Source organism: Atractosteus spatula, chromosome 26, assembly GCF_055471065.1.
Source record: "Atractosteus spatula isolate fAtrSpa1 chromosome 26, fAtrSpa1.hap1, whole genome shotgun sequence".
Taxonomy (NCBI): Eukaryota; Metazoa; Chordata; class Actinopteri; order Semionotiformes; family Lepisosteidae; genus Atractosteus; species Atractosteus spatula.
In genome coordinates this window covers 3,872,628-3,891,594 of record NC_142731.1, presented here as the reverse complement: position 1 = coordinate 3,891,594, position 18,967 = coordinate 3,872,628, and the positions used below count along the sequence as shown (strand labels likewise).

Below are 18,967 nucleotides of genomic sequence, written 5' to 3'. Positions count from 1 at the left end.
CACGTGCCCCAGTGGTTAGTTGTGAAGCAAAACTGGAAAGTGTTTTTTTTTTTATTGGGAGCCCTGGAGAAATTAAACCTTGTTCTGAGAGTTAATGAGCTTAATCCGATCAGTGTGTGTTGAATGTTCATGCTGCATTGAAATAAGGTGAATCAAAGTCAGTGTCCTCCTGACACAGATCCTCAAATCCAGGTTGCTGTAAGCCTAGAATGTCTCCTGCCTGATAAACTAGCATTGTGCTGTAAACAGTTATAGATTGTCAGCTGGTACACTGACAAGAGTTAAGAGCAGCAGTGTCAAACCTTCCACTGGGTCACAGTTCTTCTGACTTGTGTTCCAGCCTGGTTTACAGCTGGTTAAGTAATGTAATTACCTGATGAATGTAATGCTGGTAGTTCTCTCCTGGTTCCAAAACATTTATAGATGTTGTATTTCAAGAGTAAAACAGTGAATAGAAAAACACCTAGTAGAAATCCTCAAAAAGCCTAATTAAGGATTTAGTAATAAACATTTGAGTCTTCTAGTTGCAATGAAAATTTGCAGACTCTGCTGCCCTCCAGGAATGGGCTTTGGCAACCCAGAGTTAGGGCTGTCCTGTTAATCCATACAAGAGCTGGATTGCACCCTCATGAAGACAGGACTGTATGAAATACTGCACAATGCAAAGCTGTGCTGAACACCACAGGGTACAGTAACGGACTGACCAGTGATAGGTGTGATTATGTATTTGCATCAAACTTTTGATGATGTTTTTTTTTTTGGCTGTTTCAAACAAAGTTTGGAGCAAAAAAATAGTTTGGGGGGGAAAAAGCAGTACATAAGGAAAGTAATAATTCTTACACTTATACAGCGCTTTTCTGGACACTCCATTCAAGGTGCTTTACAGGTAATGGGGATCCCCTCCACCACCACCAGTGTGCAGCCCCACCTGGATGATGTGACGGCAGCCAGAGTGCACCAGTACTCTCACCACACACCAGTTCTCAGTGGGGAGGAGAGCAGAGAAAAGTAGAGGTGCATTCTTAGGATTTTATGGAACTGTGGTAGCTCATGGTCCGGAGACAAAAAGAGGACATCAGGCAGAAACTTTGATATAATTTGTTGATATTCCTTTACTGGTGCAGTGGTGTGGTGTTGAACTACAGGAGCAGCGTTGAAGAGGAGTTTGGGCACCGCTGTCTGGCTCTGTATTTGAGAGGAGACAACACCCCTCTGTGGAAGTGCAGAAAGAGGCGTCTGCTGGGCACAGGGAAGAGTGCCTTACGTTCACCACTGCTGGGAATAGTGGACGGACTGAAACAGACGAGAGAGAATGTTGTGAGAAAACTGCACTGACCCAGCGTCTGTGCTGCTTACAATGAAGACCTTATAGCAGGGTTAGTTTCCAGATTGCGTCTAGTGTTGTCTACAGCAGTGGTTCCCAACACTGGTCATGAAACATTGGAACACTGTCTGTTGCTGTAGTTTTAATTCCAGCTGAGCTCTTTATCTCCAGTGCTGACTGATGACTTCATTGATCTGCTTCCTTGTTAATACTTCTATTTAACTTGTTTTTTCAGTCCCTCCTGAATGACAAAAATATCTATCTCCAAGGATCCATTTTCCAATACCTTCAGCATATAGAACTTTAAGGAGCTTGTTCTCAGTTTATTTCTGACTAACCTGCTCTTGCTAATTGATCAATTGAACAGATGCAGATGGGAATGATACTATATCACACTCCAACAGTGAGTGATTTTATTTCCATATGCAGAGTGCTAGTTTCTCACAGTTCAGGCAACAGGACTTCATAAAGGCAGTGCTGAAATTCAGAAATCAGTCTAGGGTTGATACCCATTACTAATCCCCTTTGACCTTTTCAGCATTAAAAGCAAGTTTACAAATTTACCCCAATAAAAAAATTGACATCTCCCAGCCTGTAATTAAGAACGGGGCTGGAGCAAATTCTGTAAAAATGTTCCTCTGGAACACGGGTTAGGACCACTGCTCTGGAGAATTTTATTTAGATTGAGGGGTAGGTGGTATACTTGCACAACAGGTGGGTTGTGCAGGTGGTCTTCTTCACACCTGAAGAAGGCTCCACGGCCGAAACGTTGTGTTCTCTTTCTTCTTTTTTTCAGCATGGAATAAACCTATTACTTGTTCCTTTACTTGCACAACAGATGAACTGCACTACGACAATTTATAAGATCACATTTATATTCTAAAAGTGCTCACCACTGAAATGAAATTACTACTTTTTTATAAGAATCAATAACAAGAAAACATGCAGATTAATCTGATATAAGCAATTATTCATATATAGATGTGGTCAGGGCTTTTTGAATAGGCTTAGAATTCATACTGCAAGTGTGCAACCAGGTTTTCTTGCACAGTCCAAACCCAGGCTGGTAGGTTAATTGGCTTCTGGGAAAAGCTAGCACCGGTGTCTATGTGCTTGTGTCTTATCTGCCCTTCAATGGACTGGTGTCCTGTCCAGGGTGTACCCCTTGTGCATGTTGCTTGCTGGGATAGACTCCAGCTATTGAGCTCTTTATCTCCAGTGCTGACTGATGACTACATTGATCTGCTTGCTTGTTAATACTTCTATTTAACTTGTTTTTAAATACTTTTACTTTACTTTTTTTCACTTTTAGACTCCAGCTCCAGAACTGGTTAAAGTGGCTAGAAAATGGATAGAAGGTTTCTCTGAGCCGGTACTCACAGTGTATCTGTTCTCTATTTTTGCACTGTACTTCTCGTTGCAGGAGGGTTCCGATTTACTGTGAACTGCAGGTTTCAGGTTCTGTGCTGAAAGAAAGGAGAAGTCTGCTACACACAGGCCATAGTTCCTGCAGTGGGCAAGCAGGCCCTCGAACTCATTTACTGGGGTGTGTGCACCTTGAAGAGAGGAAATCTTCTGCAGTTGTCAGGTAAAATACTGAGAACAAAGGCTGTTTTGTAGGAGAGATCAAATTTTCATCTTTTTCTGACAGCTGTGACATGACAGCGGGATGCCCACACATCACTGGCACCAGTACTGGAATGTTTTTAATAAAACTTTGAGTGACGAACTGCTGTATGAAAAGAAGTGATTGACTGCTGACTGATTGAATTGACTGAGGAAAGGCACAAAAGAGCACATCCATGCTATTTGTTTCTCAAGCCAGGGAGAGCCGTTTCACACACACACAGAATAAATATGTGGTTAAAGTAGGCAACAGTAACCCTTGAATTCAAAATCTGATATTTTCAGGATAAATGTACCTGTCATTTGTATCCATATATTTCTTTTATAGTAAGTTTTTATCTGATTGATTAAAACCAGTAGGTTTTCCCTGTCATCCAGTGAGGTGATAGTACCTCATGGTCTGAAATAATGAAGGTTGTGACTTAGTGCTGTTTAGTGTGCAAAATGCCTGCCAGTTTGATAGTGAGCCCTGCAGAGCCAGCTCAAGGGATAATGCTTCAGTATGGCCTCTCCCTGGATCACTGCAGAAGAGCTCTGTCCGCTAGTTCCACACAGTAGAGTGTGGAGATGCAGTATGTGCAGTGATCAATATTTAATGTTTTGTTCATGGATACTTAGCCAACAAAGTGGGGCAGCATCTATCCCAGCTGGGGTGCTGCCTACTTTGACTGTGCCAGCTCTGAAGTAGGTATCTGCTGATCCTTGACAGCATGGTAACTTGAAAGGCTTCAGTGCCTTTTTAGTTTCTTCTTCTGAATCTGAACAGCTGACTAAGCGTTTTGTTATCTACATCAGGCACAAATGTGCTAGCTTTATGTAAAATAAGCGACATGTTAAGTTTGGTTACTAACAAAAGTAGATGAAATCAGACATCCTGTCTACAGCTACTGGTGATTTGTCATTTCAAACCTACAAGCTGTATCCACCTTTGCATTTTATCCAAACAGGACACATTGGTCTATTGTTAAAGCTGAACTGTTGCAGCTGTACAATAAATATTGTAATATTTATTGTGCAGCTGCCTGAATCACTTTCTGGACCTCATACTACAGGTTAGCACTTTTATTTACCAAAATTAAAGAGCATAAAAATACGCATAAAGAGAGCATTGTAAATCCTCAGCTCTGTCTCTGACTAGGCTCCTCCCAGGCACCCGTAAATACTCTCTTAGTCCCACCAAAGCTGCCGCCCACCTATCAGGGTCCCAGGCAGTCTTGAAGACACCCCAGAGCCAGCTCTCTGTCTCTCCTCACCCTGTAACCTCCCGAGCCAGCCTCTTCCACTGGCACACAGTGTGAAGTGCACCAGCTGAACGGCAGGGAGAATAAGCCATTTACAAGCCCCCCTGCCACACACTGCAGGGAGCTGGTGCATCACAGTCTAACTCTGCCGTGCTCCAGGTCCTTCAGGGAGTTATCCAGGCCGTGGGACTTTGAGAAGAATTTTAGAACAGACCTGTCCTGTATTTGAGCAGAATGAAATAGTCATCTGGGGGCAATATGAGAAAAGAAAAACAGTCTTTAAGTTCATTTGTCTATGTTTTACAGTTTTGAGAAGTTCATACAAAACAGTTCTTTAATACACCAAATAGATAAGGCCACTGTAGCTTCTCATCCGATCAGTAAGAAAGTACATTGTCTTGGTTTCTTCTGCATAGATTGGTACACACCACCTAAATATGACAGGTCCCATTTCATACACCAGATACCACATCCATCATTCCATCCAGAGTGTTGTGTAACTTGTGTGTTGTGTTACTGCCTGCTAGTGCCTTGTACACTTTAATAGTACTACACTGTTGTCAAATTTTCATTTCTATTGTATCACGCCTTCTGCAGCAGATGATTCTGCCATATCCATTTTCAGATCTTTTCTAGGCTTGAGGGGAAGGATACTGCATGAGCCAATGGGGGAAACGTGAACATGTCATGGCTGTATTCCCAGGCCGGTTGATGAAATCAGAAAGCCTGTGTGTTGGGTGGCAGGATAAAGATGAATCCCAGCCATTGGAGTAATTGCTCCTCTCCAAATCCATACCTGGCTCCTGACACTTCACAGGCTTTCTCATCTCGCTCTCCTCCGTTGCCTTCGTCTCCACGGAGAGCTTCTGAGTCTGCAGGAAAGAGGATTAGGATCAGTCTGCTTTGCAGGCAGTAGGAGAGAGATCTATTCTTTGCATTATTCAGTGGCGGGGAGCCTCGGTTCTGCCGAGTACTGTGTTGCCTCATTTCCCCTGACAGGCTTCAAAATAATAAAAGTCCTTCTTCGAGGGCCCTGCATTTCCCTGTAATCTCCAGACATCTCTGAAAGTTGCTGCTGCCTCCTCGCTGTGCAGACTGAGGAGCTTTAGCAGCTACAAAAGCTAGGACCCCACTCAATGTGAGGGGTAAATGACCTAGTTTTCTCAAATGGTGAGCCAGAAAGCTATTATTGATCTCTGGCTTCACTTCGTCATTATCAGCAGGAGTAAAACACCTGTAGCAAGTTATCCCTTGGCTCCTATAGTGTCGCTATGAAGAATCCCTTCTGAATTGCAACACGGTGGTTTTTGTTTTAACTCTTTTCCTCAAGGAATGCGACTGCAATTCATTCTGAATGGGTTTGTGTGGGTATTTTGGATATTCATAGTTTTTTTTCCCCCTCAATTTTACCCTTAATTTACACTACCTTGATTTTGGAAATGGTTAAGCTTTTACCGCAGTCTAGTAATGACTAGTAAACGTCATTGAATGTCTCATCACCCAGACATAGACATGTCTGATACAAACATGGAAAGTACACTCATTATTCAATCCTTATTATATGGTGAAATCAATAAAAACATGTAAAAACACCAAAAGGTTTCCATAATAGAAATTGCTTCAGTGTTATTCACACTAAATTTAAATACACTTTAAAAAGATTTACACGCACTTGCTGGCCAAAATATTGGGAACCCACAGTCTTAATGAACATAATGTCTTGGTGGCTACATCGGGTATGGGAGATTTTGGAAGGCAACACTGCAAAAAGAATAGGATCATAATGGGTGGCAAATACCAGATTACAGTCTAAACCCTTTGTACAGAACACATTATACAGCTTTAAGAAGACTGTTGTTATTCAGTGGGGATTGCTAATATTTCAGCCAGTGCGTGTTCTGTACAGATGCTGCAGCCTGATTATCTGAAATAATACTTTTAAATTTTAAATTGAAATGCAGCTACTTCTGAAGTGCAAAAAAAAAACCCAAAGTAAACGGCATCTCTTTAGAATGCCTAAGCCTCTCTGAACCAGAGTTGGTTCAGGTAGATTATTTTGTTGCAACTACAATTTTATTTCATTGGCATCCACTCAACCGCAGATGAAGTGATATGTGCGGTGGTGTATAACATTCATGCCATTAAAAAGACAGCTCTGATATTGTTTACCTCATAAAGACCGATTATACAGCCCTGCTGATGCTGGAGAGATTCGGCTTGCTTGGAGGCAACGAGTAACATAGAGAGCCTGAAAAATGAGTTTAATTTGCCTAATGAGGGAGTTTGGATTCTGTCAGCCGTTCTGAATACCCATCTTGCTAAAGGGAGGTGGGGGTGCCTGGAGGAACCATATAAACAGTACATAAAGTGTCTACGCTCTGCAACCTGCCCAGCCGTAGTTTAAAACCTGTAGGTGTGTCTTCTTGTAATGGTGTCTTTGGAGATGGGCTAGACGACAGTTATGCACAGACATTGGTTTGGGGGTGAAGCTGGTCTTTCTATAACTAACAGGATCAACATGTTTACAGATGTAGGCAGCACTGTGGTGCGGTAGTTTGCCTTGCTGGGGCCCTGGGTTCTATTCCAGACCTGGGGTGCGGCCTGTGAGGAGCTTGTATCTTCCCCCAGTGTTTGTGTAGGATTTCCTAATGGTGCTCCAGCTTCTTCCCACAGTTGAAGGAGGTACTCGTAGGGTAATAGGCTTCTGGGGAAATCAGCCCTAATCAATAAGAGGACTTTATCAGAACAAGACTGTGTGGAAATCCAGGAGGAGCTGTGGAATTTTAGGACAGGAAAAGAGTCTGTCTGTAGGTCTGTCTGTCTGGTGTGAGTGTGTGTGTCTGTGTCTGTGTGCCCTGCCACGCACTGGCTTCCTGTCCGGGGTGTATCCTGCCTTGCACCTGTTGCCTGTTGGGATCGGCTCCACTTCCCCAAAGACCCTGTATTGGATTAAGGGATTAGAAAATGGACGGATGTATTGCGCCACTGAGCTCCCACTCAATAGATCTAGAATAATTGAAGTCTTCAAGGTAAAACCCCTTTGCACACCACTGAAGTGACGTTACAGAAGCCAACATGCTTCCATGTTTTCCATCTGTCCATTTTTTGAACACTTTATCCAATCCAGGGTCAAGAAGGAGCTTGTATTCGTTGTTTTAAAAGTACTAAATAGTACAAAATGTTCATCTTGATGATTTAGACATAATCTATTATTATTCCAGCGGGCGTTGTGTACAAGGGTTCTTCAAGGTTTGCAAGAACATAAAATCGAACAAATACCGATACTGATTGTAAAGAAAACAAACCTTAATGAAAGCCGATCTTTTCCTTCACTTTAAATCATCCCAGGCTTACCCAGCCACATGATTTTGATTACATAGGAATCCTTGTTTAATTAAAGATCCAGAGTTGATAGTACATACAACGTGACAAGTGTGTATATATTGTGATTTATCTACGAATAAGACACCCCACTATATCAGCAGACATCGGGTATTTTTACATATGATATTGCGACATCTTTCCTACCAGGTTGGAGCAGCGCTCTTGCCGTTTGCTCGAGCAGACGTTCGTATTAATGAGACAGAATTCTGCAAATCCAGACAAAGCTGTCTCAATGGCAGCAATATGGTAACAGGTCTCAGATGAGCACTGTGGGGGGTGCATTGGTGGTGCTGTAAGCTGAGAATGATATCAGGAGGACGCGAGTGGCGCAGCCGATTCCCTGGAGTGCTTTTTACACTCGAGTTACGCGGTAATGAATAATTCACTCGCCTACCTGTCTCATCCTGGCCACCCTCCGATCCAGGACGGCCTGTCGGCGGCGGGCTTCCCAGTGCATGGCTGACATTTTATCCCACCATCTGTAAGGGAGTGTGCGTATCACGGAACCAGCCTCCAGCAGGCAGGGGAACCTGATAGCCCTCCTGTACCTATCCACCACGCCAGATTAATGACTGGAAGGCGCAACAAGGGCGCCTTTGTTAGGAGGGACAAATGCAGGTTTTATGTAGCACTGATTTATACTCGCAATCAAGGTAATGCTCATGGCCCGCTGGAAGTTGCTGCTGCAGAATTGATCCCAGCCAGCTTTGCAGCTCATGGAATTGGAATTCTCATTATCTTGATATAAGACGCTCTTAATAGCAAACCCTTCCTGCTTCACGGACACGTGGAGGGATTTCAGCTCAGGGTCGGGCTGCTCAGCTGCAGCTCTCATTTGCCAGATCTGGACTCCGTTATGAGGACAGACGATTTTACCTGCTGTCATTTCCTCACACTCAGTCTCTGGCCACTGCTATACGGCCATTCATTTCAAGCACGCAGCCACTGTGTTGTACCCTAAAAGTCTTTAAAACAATTTTACGAAACGTTCTGCCCTCAATGTTGCATGTGATTTAAATGTTATTAAGCCTTATTAGTACAACATGAAGCACGGGACAGTGATCACTAAACAGAAATAACACCCTGGACCAGAATTCAGCATTTTGCATTTGATTGTGGCGGCGACGTATTTAATACTACGTAATAATAAGTACAGCACACCCCGATATTTCTACTTCTTTGGATAAGTTTCTGAAAAAATCCTGATTGTTGTTCACGTACTATAAATATACGTGTACGACAGTATATTCACGAATTCTAAGTTATTACTTTTTCTAAACTTGTCTATTGTTAAAGCATCAGAAAACAGCTTGTAGTCATTATAAAAAATTAACAAACGAATAAAAACTTACTACCAAGCCTGGATACGAGAAAGCCGAGGACACTCACAAAGTTGAGCTACTGTTTGGGAGTGAGGCTGTCCTCCAGCACCGGCTCTTATTACTAGCGCTCTGCGGGGGACAGCGGCACAGCCAGAGATGCGCCCTTGCAGGGCTGCACGGTTGCCAAGCAACTGGACGCGCAAACCGGACTCGGCGAGGCGCATTGTGGCTGAAAGAAATCAATAACCCGCCTGTAAGTGAGGTCACTGAGGGCTGACACTAAGCTCATCTCCACGTAACGGGTCTCTTATGTAACAGAACAAGTCAGGTTACGTCCACGCTAAAGAGCCGAAACGTTGTTACTTCTTTCTACCTTTTCAGCGTGGAAAACAACCTTTCCTCGTCACTTTGCAGCCAACGCACACTGGCGAACTTCCCAAGCGAAGCGCTTACATAATATAAAATGCAAACAGCATAAATACAGTTGTTTTTGTACTAAAATTGTAGGGTTGTTGTTGAGATTTACGACAAACCATCATGGTGCAAGAATGGGTAAGATCCTTTATAAATAGAGGATTTTCCATTACTATCCTGTTGCTTTTAGTAGCGTTGGGGTAGCGTTTCCTCACATGTTGGGTATCATTACCGATTTTTCTGTGTGCTGCAAACCCACTGGCGTCCTGATAAGGTTATCCAGTAAATTGAAAACCAAGAACCAGGAGGCACGTCTTTCCCCAGCCATATTGTCGAATCCGATACCCTTGCCACCCTCTCGCGAATCGGCTGATCCTCGGATCAATTAGCTGCTAACTACCCAACGGACTAATTGGGCTGAATGTCCTCCTTATTCTAACCGTTCTTGTTTTCTTACGTTTCTTCGGCCCTAGGCCATATGCTTCCTTTCCTTACCAGAAATAAACAGCTTTCTGATAACAGGTGGATAGACGGTGGTATTTTGTATTAAAACAATTCCTGTTTTAGATTTAAAGAACAGAGAAATATGGGGAAGCTTACAAACAAGGGGTAGACATTCAGCACATATCTCCACGGCTTGCCAATGACTAAGTGATCCAAGCATCTTAAGAGATTTTCAACGAAGCCACCTTAGACACGCTGGTTCTTGTTCACGACTTCCACAACCCTTTGCGTAAAGACGCGCCTCTTGTTCTTAGGTTTAATCCTCTTGCCCAATTATTTTTTTTAATTTAGGATAAGTATAGGCCAATAGACCCAACAGTATATCAACAGAGTCTTGGCTGCTTAAAAGCAATGGGAAGTATTTAACTGCGGTATTACTATTTCTGTGTCGGTCTTTGAAACGCCAACGCGCCCCTTTTAACCGGTCTTCAGATCGCGAAACTGGATATTGCTAATGTACAGTGCATCAATAATGTGGACGCCATAATATTAATGCTTTAAAGAACTTTAAAATTACGTTTTTTTTTTGTTTTCATGTCTACTGCATTTGCCTGCCTACACCAAAATTAAAGCTTCGGGCTATACTACACGCCTTTCGCTAACACCTAGTTAATGAATGAATTAACTGCGTTAATCAGCATACTTCCGATGTCTACTTTTCTTTCTTGTCGTTTATTAATATTAATGAGTGGCGTCAAGTCTAATCTAAGCAGCTCGATGTAAATTCCGTATTATTCCTCAGACAGGAGAAGGAAGAGAAACATTATTCAAAAGGTTGATTTTTCACCCACACTCAAAAGCCCCTTCATCTTCTCTGGGTGTGTCTCTATACCCCACCCTGTCTGAGCAGAAGGAGTTAATATACTTAGTGTCCGCTGATTTTAAAACGAGATAAATGTTAATGACTGGAAGCACAGAGCAGCTCCTTCACTTTGTGCCAAATTCACCTCAAGAGAAACACGCGAGGGCGCAATGACGCCGTTTTAAAATCGCCTTTTGAAGCGTTTGGAAATTCGTTAACTAAATCAGGTTCCAAAATAAAAAGAGGTTGTTTTGTAGCGTTGTCGTGTAGGGTTTGCTGCTCAGCTGTTTGTCGACGTCTGTTGCCCTTGTTGTTTTGAACTGAAATGAGATGAAAGCGTGACTAGTGTCTAGTACCCATGTGTTTTGGTTTGTCTTCCACTGGAACATTGCCTCTTTCCAATGAAAATCTGTTCTTAATCTGATTAAAGAACCATTTTTTTAGCCATGCTTGTCTGTACCTGTCTCATATACCTCGTACATCAAATACCCCCCACCGCAAACCCGGTTTCGTATGGATTATTGTCAGAGCATGGCGTTTTCCACTGTTATTTCGATATGATCTCGGTACCAGAACGGTTTCAACCCCTAAGGCACCAGAAACACGCACATTGTTTCATGCATTAAGTAAGAATGTGGAAAAATCTCCCATTGTGAGGGATGGGATAACCTAACAGTAAACAAGAACACGCGGATTCAGAACTAAAAACACAGGGGCGGCAGTTTCCCAGCCATAGTTTAAACACGACGTCTGAAGCCCCTGTGGCAGTTTGTAAGTTACTCTGTTGTGAGTTTTGAAGGAGGAAAGGATTAAAGCTGGGTTTAGAGCAGTTATACGCGACCTGTACTGCAATAAGCCTATTGTCTCCGTGTCCCGACACGGCGGAGATGAAAAGGACGGGACACCAGACTCACACGGAGTAGTGTCGAATTCACACCGTCCTGGCACCTCCGAACCCCAACTTCCCCCCCTCCCCCCCAAATGTGTTCACAACAGAACTTAATCCGCACACTTCTTCCGCAAAGGAATGCAATCTCCCGGACGAGAGAGCGGAAAAACAACCCTGTCTGCGTGCAAGAATTCCGCCTGGTTTGAATATTTATTTTTCAGCCTGCAGAGCACAATTTCTCAAACTCCACTCCCAGCAGCTAAGATTTACATTCCAGCAAGATCTGCGTGTTTTGGTCCGTGTCACGGCACAACACTGCGGCGGTGAATGGCAATAATTCGTAACTGCTGTTGGAAGACTGCACAAATAACACAGCGTCTTCTGCTTCAAAACAATCTGATTCAGCCTTTAGTCATGACCGACATAATATTGGGTACCTCTCGGGTCTGAAAATAGAGACTTCATGCAGGGGCCGCCTGAATATTGTCTGAAAGAATAATTTATCGGGAACGGAAAACTCCGTGGAAGTGTGAAGTCGAGTGAAGAAGCCACTAGCCATAGTTCAAACCGCTAGAAAATAGCGATAAAACAATTCACGGAATGTGCGAGAACGCCAATTCGATGCGCGACAAGATAGCTGACTCAGACTGTAAGAAGTGGCCCGGAGTGTGAGATTATTGATTTAGGCTTTTTGTGTGCCCACAGACAAAAGTGCTCAAGAAGAGGTAGCCCTAACAGCTTAAGTACATCTGAAGTACAGCTCTTACATCTACATCTACGGCAACCGTTAAGAAAACAAAGGCGTACCCCCTGTGGCTACTTTCAGACGTGGAGGTGCGAGGGCTGGCTGTTTGTTTAACGTGACAATTCCCCTTTAAGGAAACCACGGGGAATGGGGGGCGAGAGGAGCGATTCTTTGTAGCGTGTTGCGTGTTTGTGTCACGTCACGCAGGGGCGTGTTCCACCTCTTGCGCCAACTGTGTATTACTCCACACCAGCGGAGAAACAGCCGAGAGAAGACGTTGTTGTGAGACGAGCGCTGTGTTGCTTGGGGATCTGGGATTGCTGGGCGAGCCTTCATCGTGTTTAAGGATTGTCACCGGCGCTGTAGTGAAGCTATGTTTTACTGGGAGATTCTAAGCAAATAAAAGGTAAGATTGCTTAGCTAATTCCTTTGTCCGAAAAAAGCTTACCACAGCCTTCATACAAATACTGAAAAAAAGGTAAAATAACGATACGTATCGGTCCACCGGGCAACACCGCAGTGAGCATCTTCTTAAATTGTTACCCGTGTGTTTCAAACACATTCAGCGAGATACACTTATCATTTTAAAATGAAGCCATCTTCGTTTAAATAATCATATCCGTGAACGAGTATAGGTACATAATGTGGTGCCTTGTTCACATTGTGCTAAGATGTTCTCGGAGATATTACAACATAGCGTGCAAGATCCGTGCTGGATTATCTCAAGAACTCATTCCTGTTTGTTTACGCTCCCTAGCTACGGAATAAAAGCTAACTACGGTGTGGTTCTTGCTGTGTACAAACCGTAGAGTGAATAACAGCAATTTTAATGCAGGTTCATGATGTTGAATGCATTAATCATAAGGGAATTAAAGCATTCTATTTCATAGATTTAACTTGGATAGGCACCCCGTCCGCAGTAGTAAACCCGTATATACACTGAACGGTGATCCCTCTACAACGTCAGGCGGTCGAGTCTTCTGAAATTAATACATTTATACCTGTTAACATCTACTTGGTGAAAAAGGCACTAAATAAAATAATAAATTACAGTGGTGTGAAAAAGTGTTTGCCCCCTTCCTGATTTCTTATTTTTTTGCATGTTTGTCACTGAAATGTTTCAGATCATCAAACAAATTGAAATATTAGACAAAGATAACACAAGTAAACACAAAATGCAGTTTTTTAAATGAAGGTTTTTATTATTAAGGGAAAAAAAATCCAAACCTACATGGCCCTGTGTGAAAAAGTGATTGCCCCCCCCCTGTTAAAACATAAATCAACTGTGGTTTATCACATTTTTGGAAAGCTGAGTTAAATTTCTCTATCCACACCCAGGCCTGATTACTGCCACACCTGTTCTCAATCAAGAAATTACTTAAATAGGACCTGCCTGACAAAGTGAAGTAGACCAAAAGATCCTCAAAAGCTAGACATCATGCTGCGATCCAAAGAAATTCAGGAACAAATGAGAAACAGAGTAATTGAGATTTATCAGTCTGGAAAGGGTTATAAAGCCATTTCTAAAGCTTTGGGACTCCAGCGAACCACAGTGAGAGCCATTATCCACAAATGGCGAAAACATGGAACAGTGGTGAACCTTCCCAGGAGTGGCCGGCCGACCAAAATTACCCCAAGAGCGCAGCGACGACTCATCCAAGAGGTCAGAAAAAACCCCACAACAACATCCAAAGAACTGCAGGCTTCACTTGCCTCAGTTAAGGTCATTGTTCATGACTCCACCATAAGAAAGAGACTGGGCAAAAATGGCCTGCATGGCAGAGTTCCAAGACGAAAACCACTGCTGAGCAAAAAACATAAAGGCTCGTCTCGGTTTTGCCAGAAAACATCTTGATGATCCCCAAGACTTTTGGGAAAATACTCTGTGGACTGTGGAAAGTTGAAGTTTTTAGAAGATGTGTGTCCCATTACATCTGGCATAAAAGTAACACAACATTTCAGAAAAGGAACATCATACCAACAGTAAAATATGGTGGTGGTAGTGTGATGGTCTGGGGCTGTTTTGCTGCTTCAGGACCTGGAAGACTTGCTGTGGTAAATGGAACCATGAATTCTGCTGTCTACCAAAAAATCCTGAAGGAGAATGTTCGGCCATCTGTTCGTGACCTCAAGCTGAAGCGCACTTGGGTTCTGCAGCAGGAGAATGATCCAAAACACACCAGCAAGTCCACCTCTGAATGGCTTAAGAAAAACAAAATGAAGACTTTGGAGTGGCCTAGTCAAAGTCCTGACCTGAATCCCATTGAGATGTTGTGGCATGACCTTAAAAAACCCTCCAATGTGGCTGAATTACAACAATTCTGCAAAGATGAGTGGGCCAAAATTCCTCCACAGCGCTGTAAAAGTCTCAAACGCTTGATTGCAGTTGTTGCTGCTAAGGGTGGCCCAACCAGTTATTAGGTTTAGGGGGCAATCACTTTTTCACACAGGGCCATGTAGGTTTGGATTTTTTTTTCCCTTAATAATAAAAACCTTCATTTAAAAACTGCATTTTGTGTTTACTTGTGTTATCTTTGTCTAATATTTCAATTTGTTTGATGATCTGAAACATTTCAGTGTGACAAACATGCAAAAAAATAAGAAATCAGGAAGGGGGCAAACACTTTTTCACACCACTGTATATATATATATAAAAATAAGCGGTGAAAGTATTTTTCCTAAGATACCACCTATCATGAAATTACCTTTTGTGGATTGTACTGTAGCCCGTGCCTGTCCTATTTTCATTCCCTGCGCACTAAATGGTAGAATTTGGGAATATAATCTACAATTCGATAAATAACCTCGGGATATTGTGGTAGTCGATAGGACGATCGAATTCTGTGGAGTCTATCCACAACGCAAACTGCTACAAGCTACGTGCAATTGAGAGTATAGTGCCGTGTCATGTATAGGTGTTTTGTGAGACCCGTGTGTAAATATCGCGCTTGATGGAAGCGGTGAACACGTTTTTAATTATTCACGGTGTTTATGTACTAGGCTGAGGAAAGGGTGACGGGGGTGCTCAACAAGTTTTTTTTGATCTGGAAGCCCGGGGCGGGGAGGTGGGAATGAGGTGTTTTGAGCCCGGGGCGGGGGATGATCTGTGAACCCCAACACCCTGTTTCCTGAGGCGGACGAGTTAATGCTCACTGCCGCCTGTCCGCCAGTTTACAGTACACAGGAGTTCGTGTGCAGGGGAGTTAAATCTTGCAAACGAAGATTTCAGACTTTCTGCCTTGATAGACGCCCGGTATACATCCGAAATACGAAATTAAGAGAATAGAGGACATTAATGTTCTTAAGACCAATACAATAGTTAAAATGGAAGAAACCCATCGACGGTTTTGCTCAAATCAGCGTGATGTAGTAGTAGCGACTGTAACGCCAAACCAGTGTTTCGTGTTTGGATTACGGTCTTCTAGTGCTGATAATTACACGCTGTTTAATTTGTATCTGGGCTTTTAATTACATGCTTCATCTGTGAAAGCGTTGCTCTCTTTACGCCGGATGACGCCACCTTAGTCGGAAGGGTTCGCTCGGTTTTATATTTGTAGATCATAAATCCTCTTAACCTGATGTTTCGTTTTGGTTTTGATAGGGTCTCTGCAGCGGTTCCAGACGCCTGCTTTCCAGAATCCCCCCACCTCCCCGCCAGTCGTTTGAAGGAGGTGTGAAGGCCATGCACCTTTAAACAGCGCTATCAGAAGAAGTTGGCACCCGATTGCTAACGCACTTCAGCGGGAATACGTGCGTTTGAGTTCGAGCTGCGATGGGGAACCAGCTCACGGAAATCGCTCCCAACACGCCGTTTTTGCCCAACTTCCAGTCGTTGCATGTGGTCGTCATCGGACTCGACTCCGCGGGCAAAACGTCGCTGCTGTACAGGCTCAAACTGAGGGAGTTTGTCGAGACGATTCCCACCAAAGGGTTTAACACGGAAAAAGTCAAAGTGGCCGTGGGCAACTCGCGGTCCATCACTTTCCAGGTTTGGGATGTCGGCGGCCAGGAGAAACTGCGGCCTCTTTGGAAGTCCTACACCCGCAGGACGGACGGGATGGTCTTTGTGGTGGACTCGACCGAGGCCGAGCGCATGGAGGAGGCGAAGGTGGAACTGCACAAAATCACCCGCACCTCCGAAAACCAGGGGGTCCCCGTGTTAATCCTCGCCAACAAGCAGGACGTGCCCGCGGCTCTGTCCGTGACGGAGGTGGAGAAGGTGCTCGCCCTCCACGAGCTGAGCGCCTCCACCCTGCACCACGTGCAGGGCTGCAGCGCCTTGGACGGGCAGGGGCTCCAGCCCGGGCTGGAGAGACTCTACGACATGATCCTGAAGAGGAAAAAGATGCTCAGGCACAGCAAGAAGAGGAGATGAAGCACTTCCGGAAGGGAGCACGGACCTTTTTGCGAACCTGTCTCTGAGGTTCATTTACATGGAAGGAATTTGCACCAGTCTAATTAAAGGAACAATTTTTTGATGGGCTGGGAATCAAAAGCTAAAAAATTGTCCTTTATGCGACCCAGTATTGAACTTCCATAGCTAGTCATTGCTGTAAGGCAGTCCTTTGTATTCAAGGAAAATATGATTGCTGTACTAGGCTGTAGCACCCTGAATGTAGCCCAGGCATTGATACAGTATGACATATATTTTTTTTTCTCCAGGCGGGCGTATTAAGGTTCATAGCTCGGTTAGACACTGAATTGCACATTCACAAAAAAGCCAGTTCTATGCGTTCTGAAAAGACTGATGGCTGTTTTGCCAGTGCTAGCTTTTCTTAAATAGAGGCTGGAGTGGCCATGTCAGTCAACACTGAAATACAGTAAAATTGTTTTGTTCTGGTAGTTGTGGACAACGTGTCTGAAATGAAATCCTGCTCAATTTGCAGAGCTCAAGTGGTAGTTGTGATAATGGACTGTTTTTACACTCTGTACATATGTTTTTGTAATGCTTATGAGTAAATAAATTATTGAGAACTTTGACATGAGAACAGCTGTCGGATGTTTTTTTTTTTTGCTTTCATGCATAAAACAGTTTTGTACAATGCCTTCCCACAAGAGTGCAGCTGTCTCCCCTCTAACATTTCTTACATGATGCACACACCCTCTGTGTCATTAATGTTATGCATGCATGTCATTTTTCCAGTTGTAAAACAATCCCTCAGAAGAGTTCAGCATATTGTTGTTATTATTATTATTCTGAATATCTAGCAATAACTTACAAGACTGGAGATGGATCATGACACATTTCATGAACATGTAATGCAGTCTGAGTCTACCCATTAAGCAAGTCTTGCTGCAAGGAATGATGTATCCTTTTTCATTATGGGAGTAATTTATACTTGTTTCAAGCAGTTTAAACACTGAAGATGTTGCTCACCTTTCTGTACCCAGTAGTTTTTTTTGCTTTAAATGTTGACTTTTAATGGTTTAAAAGTCATCCTACCCTGCTTTAGTCCTTAAAAGCTTTCTATCATAACCACACGTCAAAGGTGACTTTCAGTTGCCTTTTTCTTCAGCTGATTATTGCATTAGATGCACTGATTGAGTTGTGTGTATACTTCTGTCCACATTCATCACTTTGAAGTTCAGTTCAGTTTTGGTCAAGCATAATCGCATGTAAATGGCTCACTTAAGAGGATTTATAAACCTGAAGAAGGGGGAATATTTATAAAGAGATAAATTCAATTTAGAAAATGAGTATAAAACACTACAACAGAAGAAATGAAAAAAATATAGGCAATCCACATAGGATGAAAATAAACTGCATGTAGGAAAATCATACAAAACTATTCTCTACAAGGACGAATGAGTGTTAAATCCAACCTGCTTTACACAAATCTAAAATAGGGTGAGTCTCCTCTTCCCTTACCTGTACAAGAAGAGAAAAACATTTAGAAATATTAGGACCTTTTCTGTCATTTGCTTCTTGATTCTTTGAGGCCCAGGATGAAGAGGAACAAGTGTTTATCTGTGAAGTCTTTAATGTTGCATGTACAGCTAGCGGATTACAACAGACTTCTGCAAGATGGGAGAAGTCAGGAGGACAGCTGGTGAGATTTCATTGAGGGAACTGTCTCATTAGCATGGGGCAAAGGCATAACCTGAGCCAACAGCAGTATGTGTGTCTGTGAATGTGTGCGCTATGGCAAAGGATTTTGTGCAGCCTGGGACGTTTGAAGTGGTTTTATCGAAAACGATAATTAGCAGGAGACATTCGGAGTTAGACAAACTCTGGCTAGGTTCATACGTACCAATTACGGCGACTGGATGACTGTACATATAAACAGCTGCATGTTTGATCCTCGCTTTTGAACAATCAGGGGAGACTCCTCAAAAAGATGTTGACTGTGCCGGGATTTCCACAAGCTAAACAAAAAACAGTTGGGAAAATTTCCAAATCCCTAACAAGGCCCACATTCGTCAAGTATGAAGGATCTTGGGATGCTTTAAAACTGAAGACTCCTGAGTGAAGGTGTAAATTTATAAGACACGTGATAACTAGAAGTAATACTGTACTCTTACATTTTACACATCGTGAGCTTTGGGAATAGGGAACATACTAGAAACCAAATATATCCATTCCGATTCCGATTTCAGCATATCACCATTCATACCAGACCAATGTCTATTTGCCCAATTGATTGGTTAATACATGTCTGTATTTGACCTAGAGGTATTCATGATGTACATATTTTGTACAAAAACACTTTTTCATT

At 43.0% G+C, this 18,967-nt stretch overlaps 1 protein-coding gene and 1 long non-coding RNA gene across 3 annotated transcripts; one reads left to right on the top strand and one right to left on the bottom strand.

Annotated features, from left to right (window-relative positions):
* Positions 1-1,094: 1,094 nt before the first annotated feature.
* LOC148814621 (uncharacterized) lies at positions 1,095-12,366 on the bottom strand. Of its 2 annotated transcripts, none has more exons than XR_016086106.1 (5): positions 12,314-12,366; positions 7,970-8,054; positions 4,988-5,063; positions 2,705-2,790; positions 1,095-1,293 (listed from the first exon to the last, which is right to left on the bottom strand). It is a non-coding gene; the product is annotated as an uncharacterized LOC148814621 (long non-coding RNA). The 2 variants fall into 2 exon arrangements; XR_016086105.1 differs by lacking the exon at positions 12,314-12,366 and adding an exon at positions 8,928-8,956.
* On the top strand, positions 12,186-17,236 carry arl4d (ARF like GTPase 4D). Its single transcript, XM_088906208.1, has 2 exons — positions 12,186-12,657; positions 15,853-17,236. The coding sequence occupies exon 2, from the start codon at positions 16,024-16,026 to the stop codon at positions 16,624-16,626; it is 603 nt and encodes a 200-aa protein (XP_088762334.1). The 5' UTR covers positions 12,186-12,657; positions 15,853-16,023; the 3' UTR covers positions 16,627-17,236.
* The last annotated feature ends 1,731 nt before the right edge of the window (positions 17,237-18,967 follow it).

Excerpts from the sequence above, each read along its gene's own strand:
- arl4d (XM_088906208.1), top strand. The coding sequence starts at position 16,024 with ATGGGGAACCAGCTCACGGAAATCGCTCCCAACACGCCGTTTTTGCCC.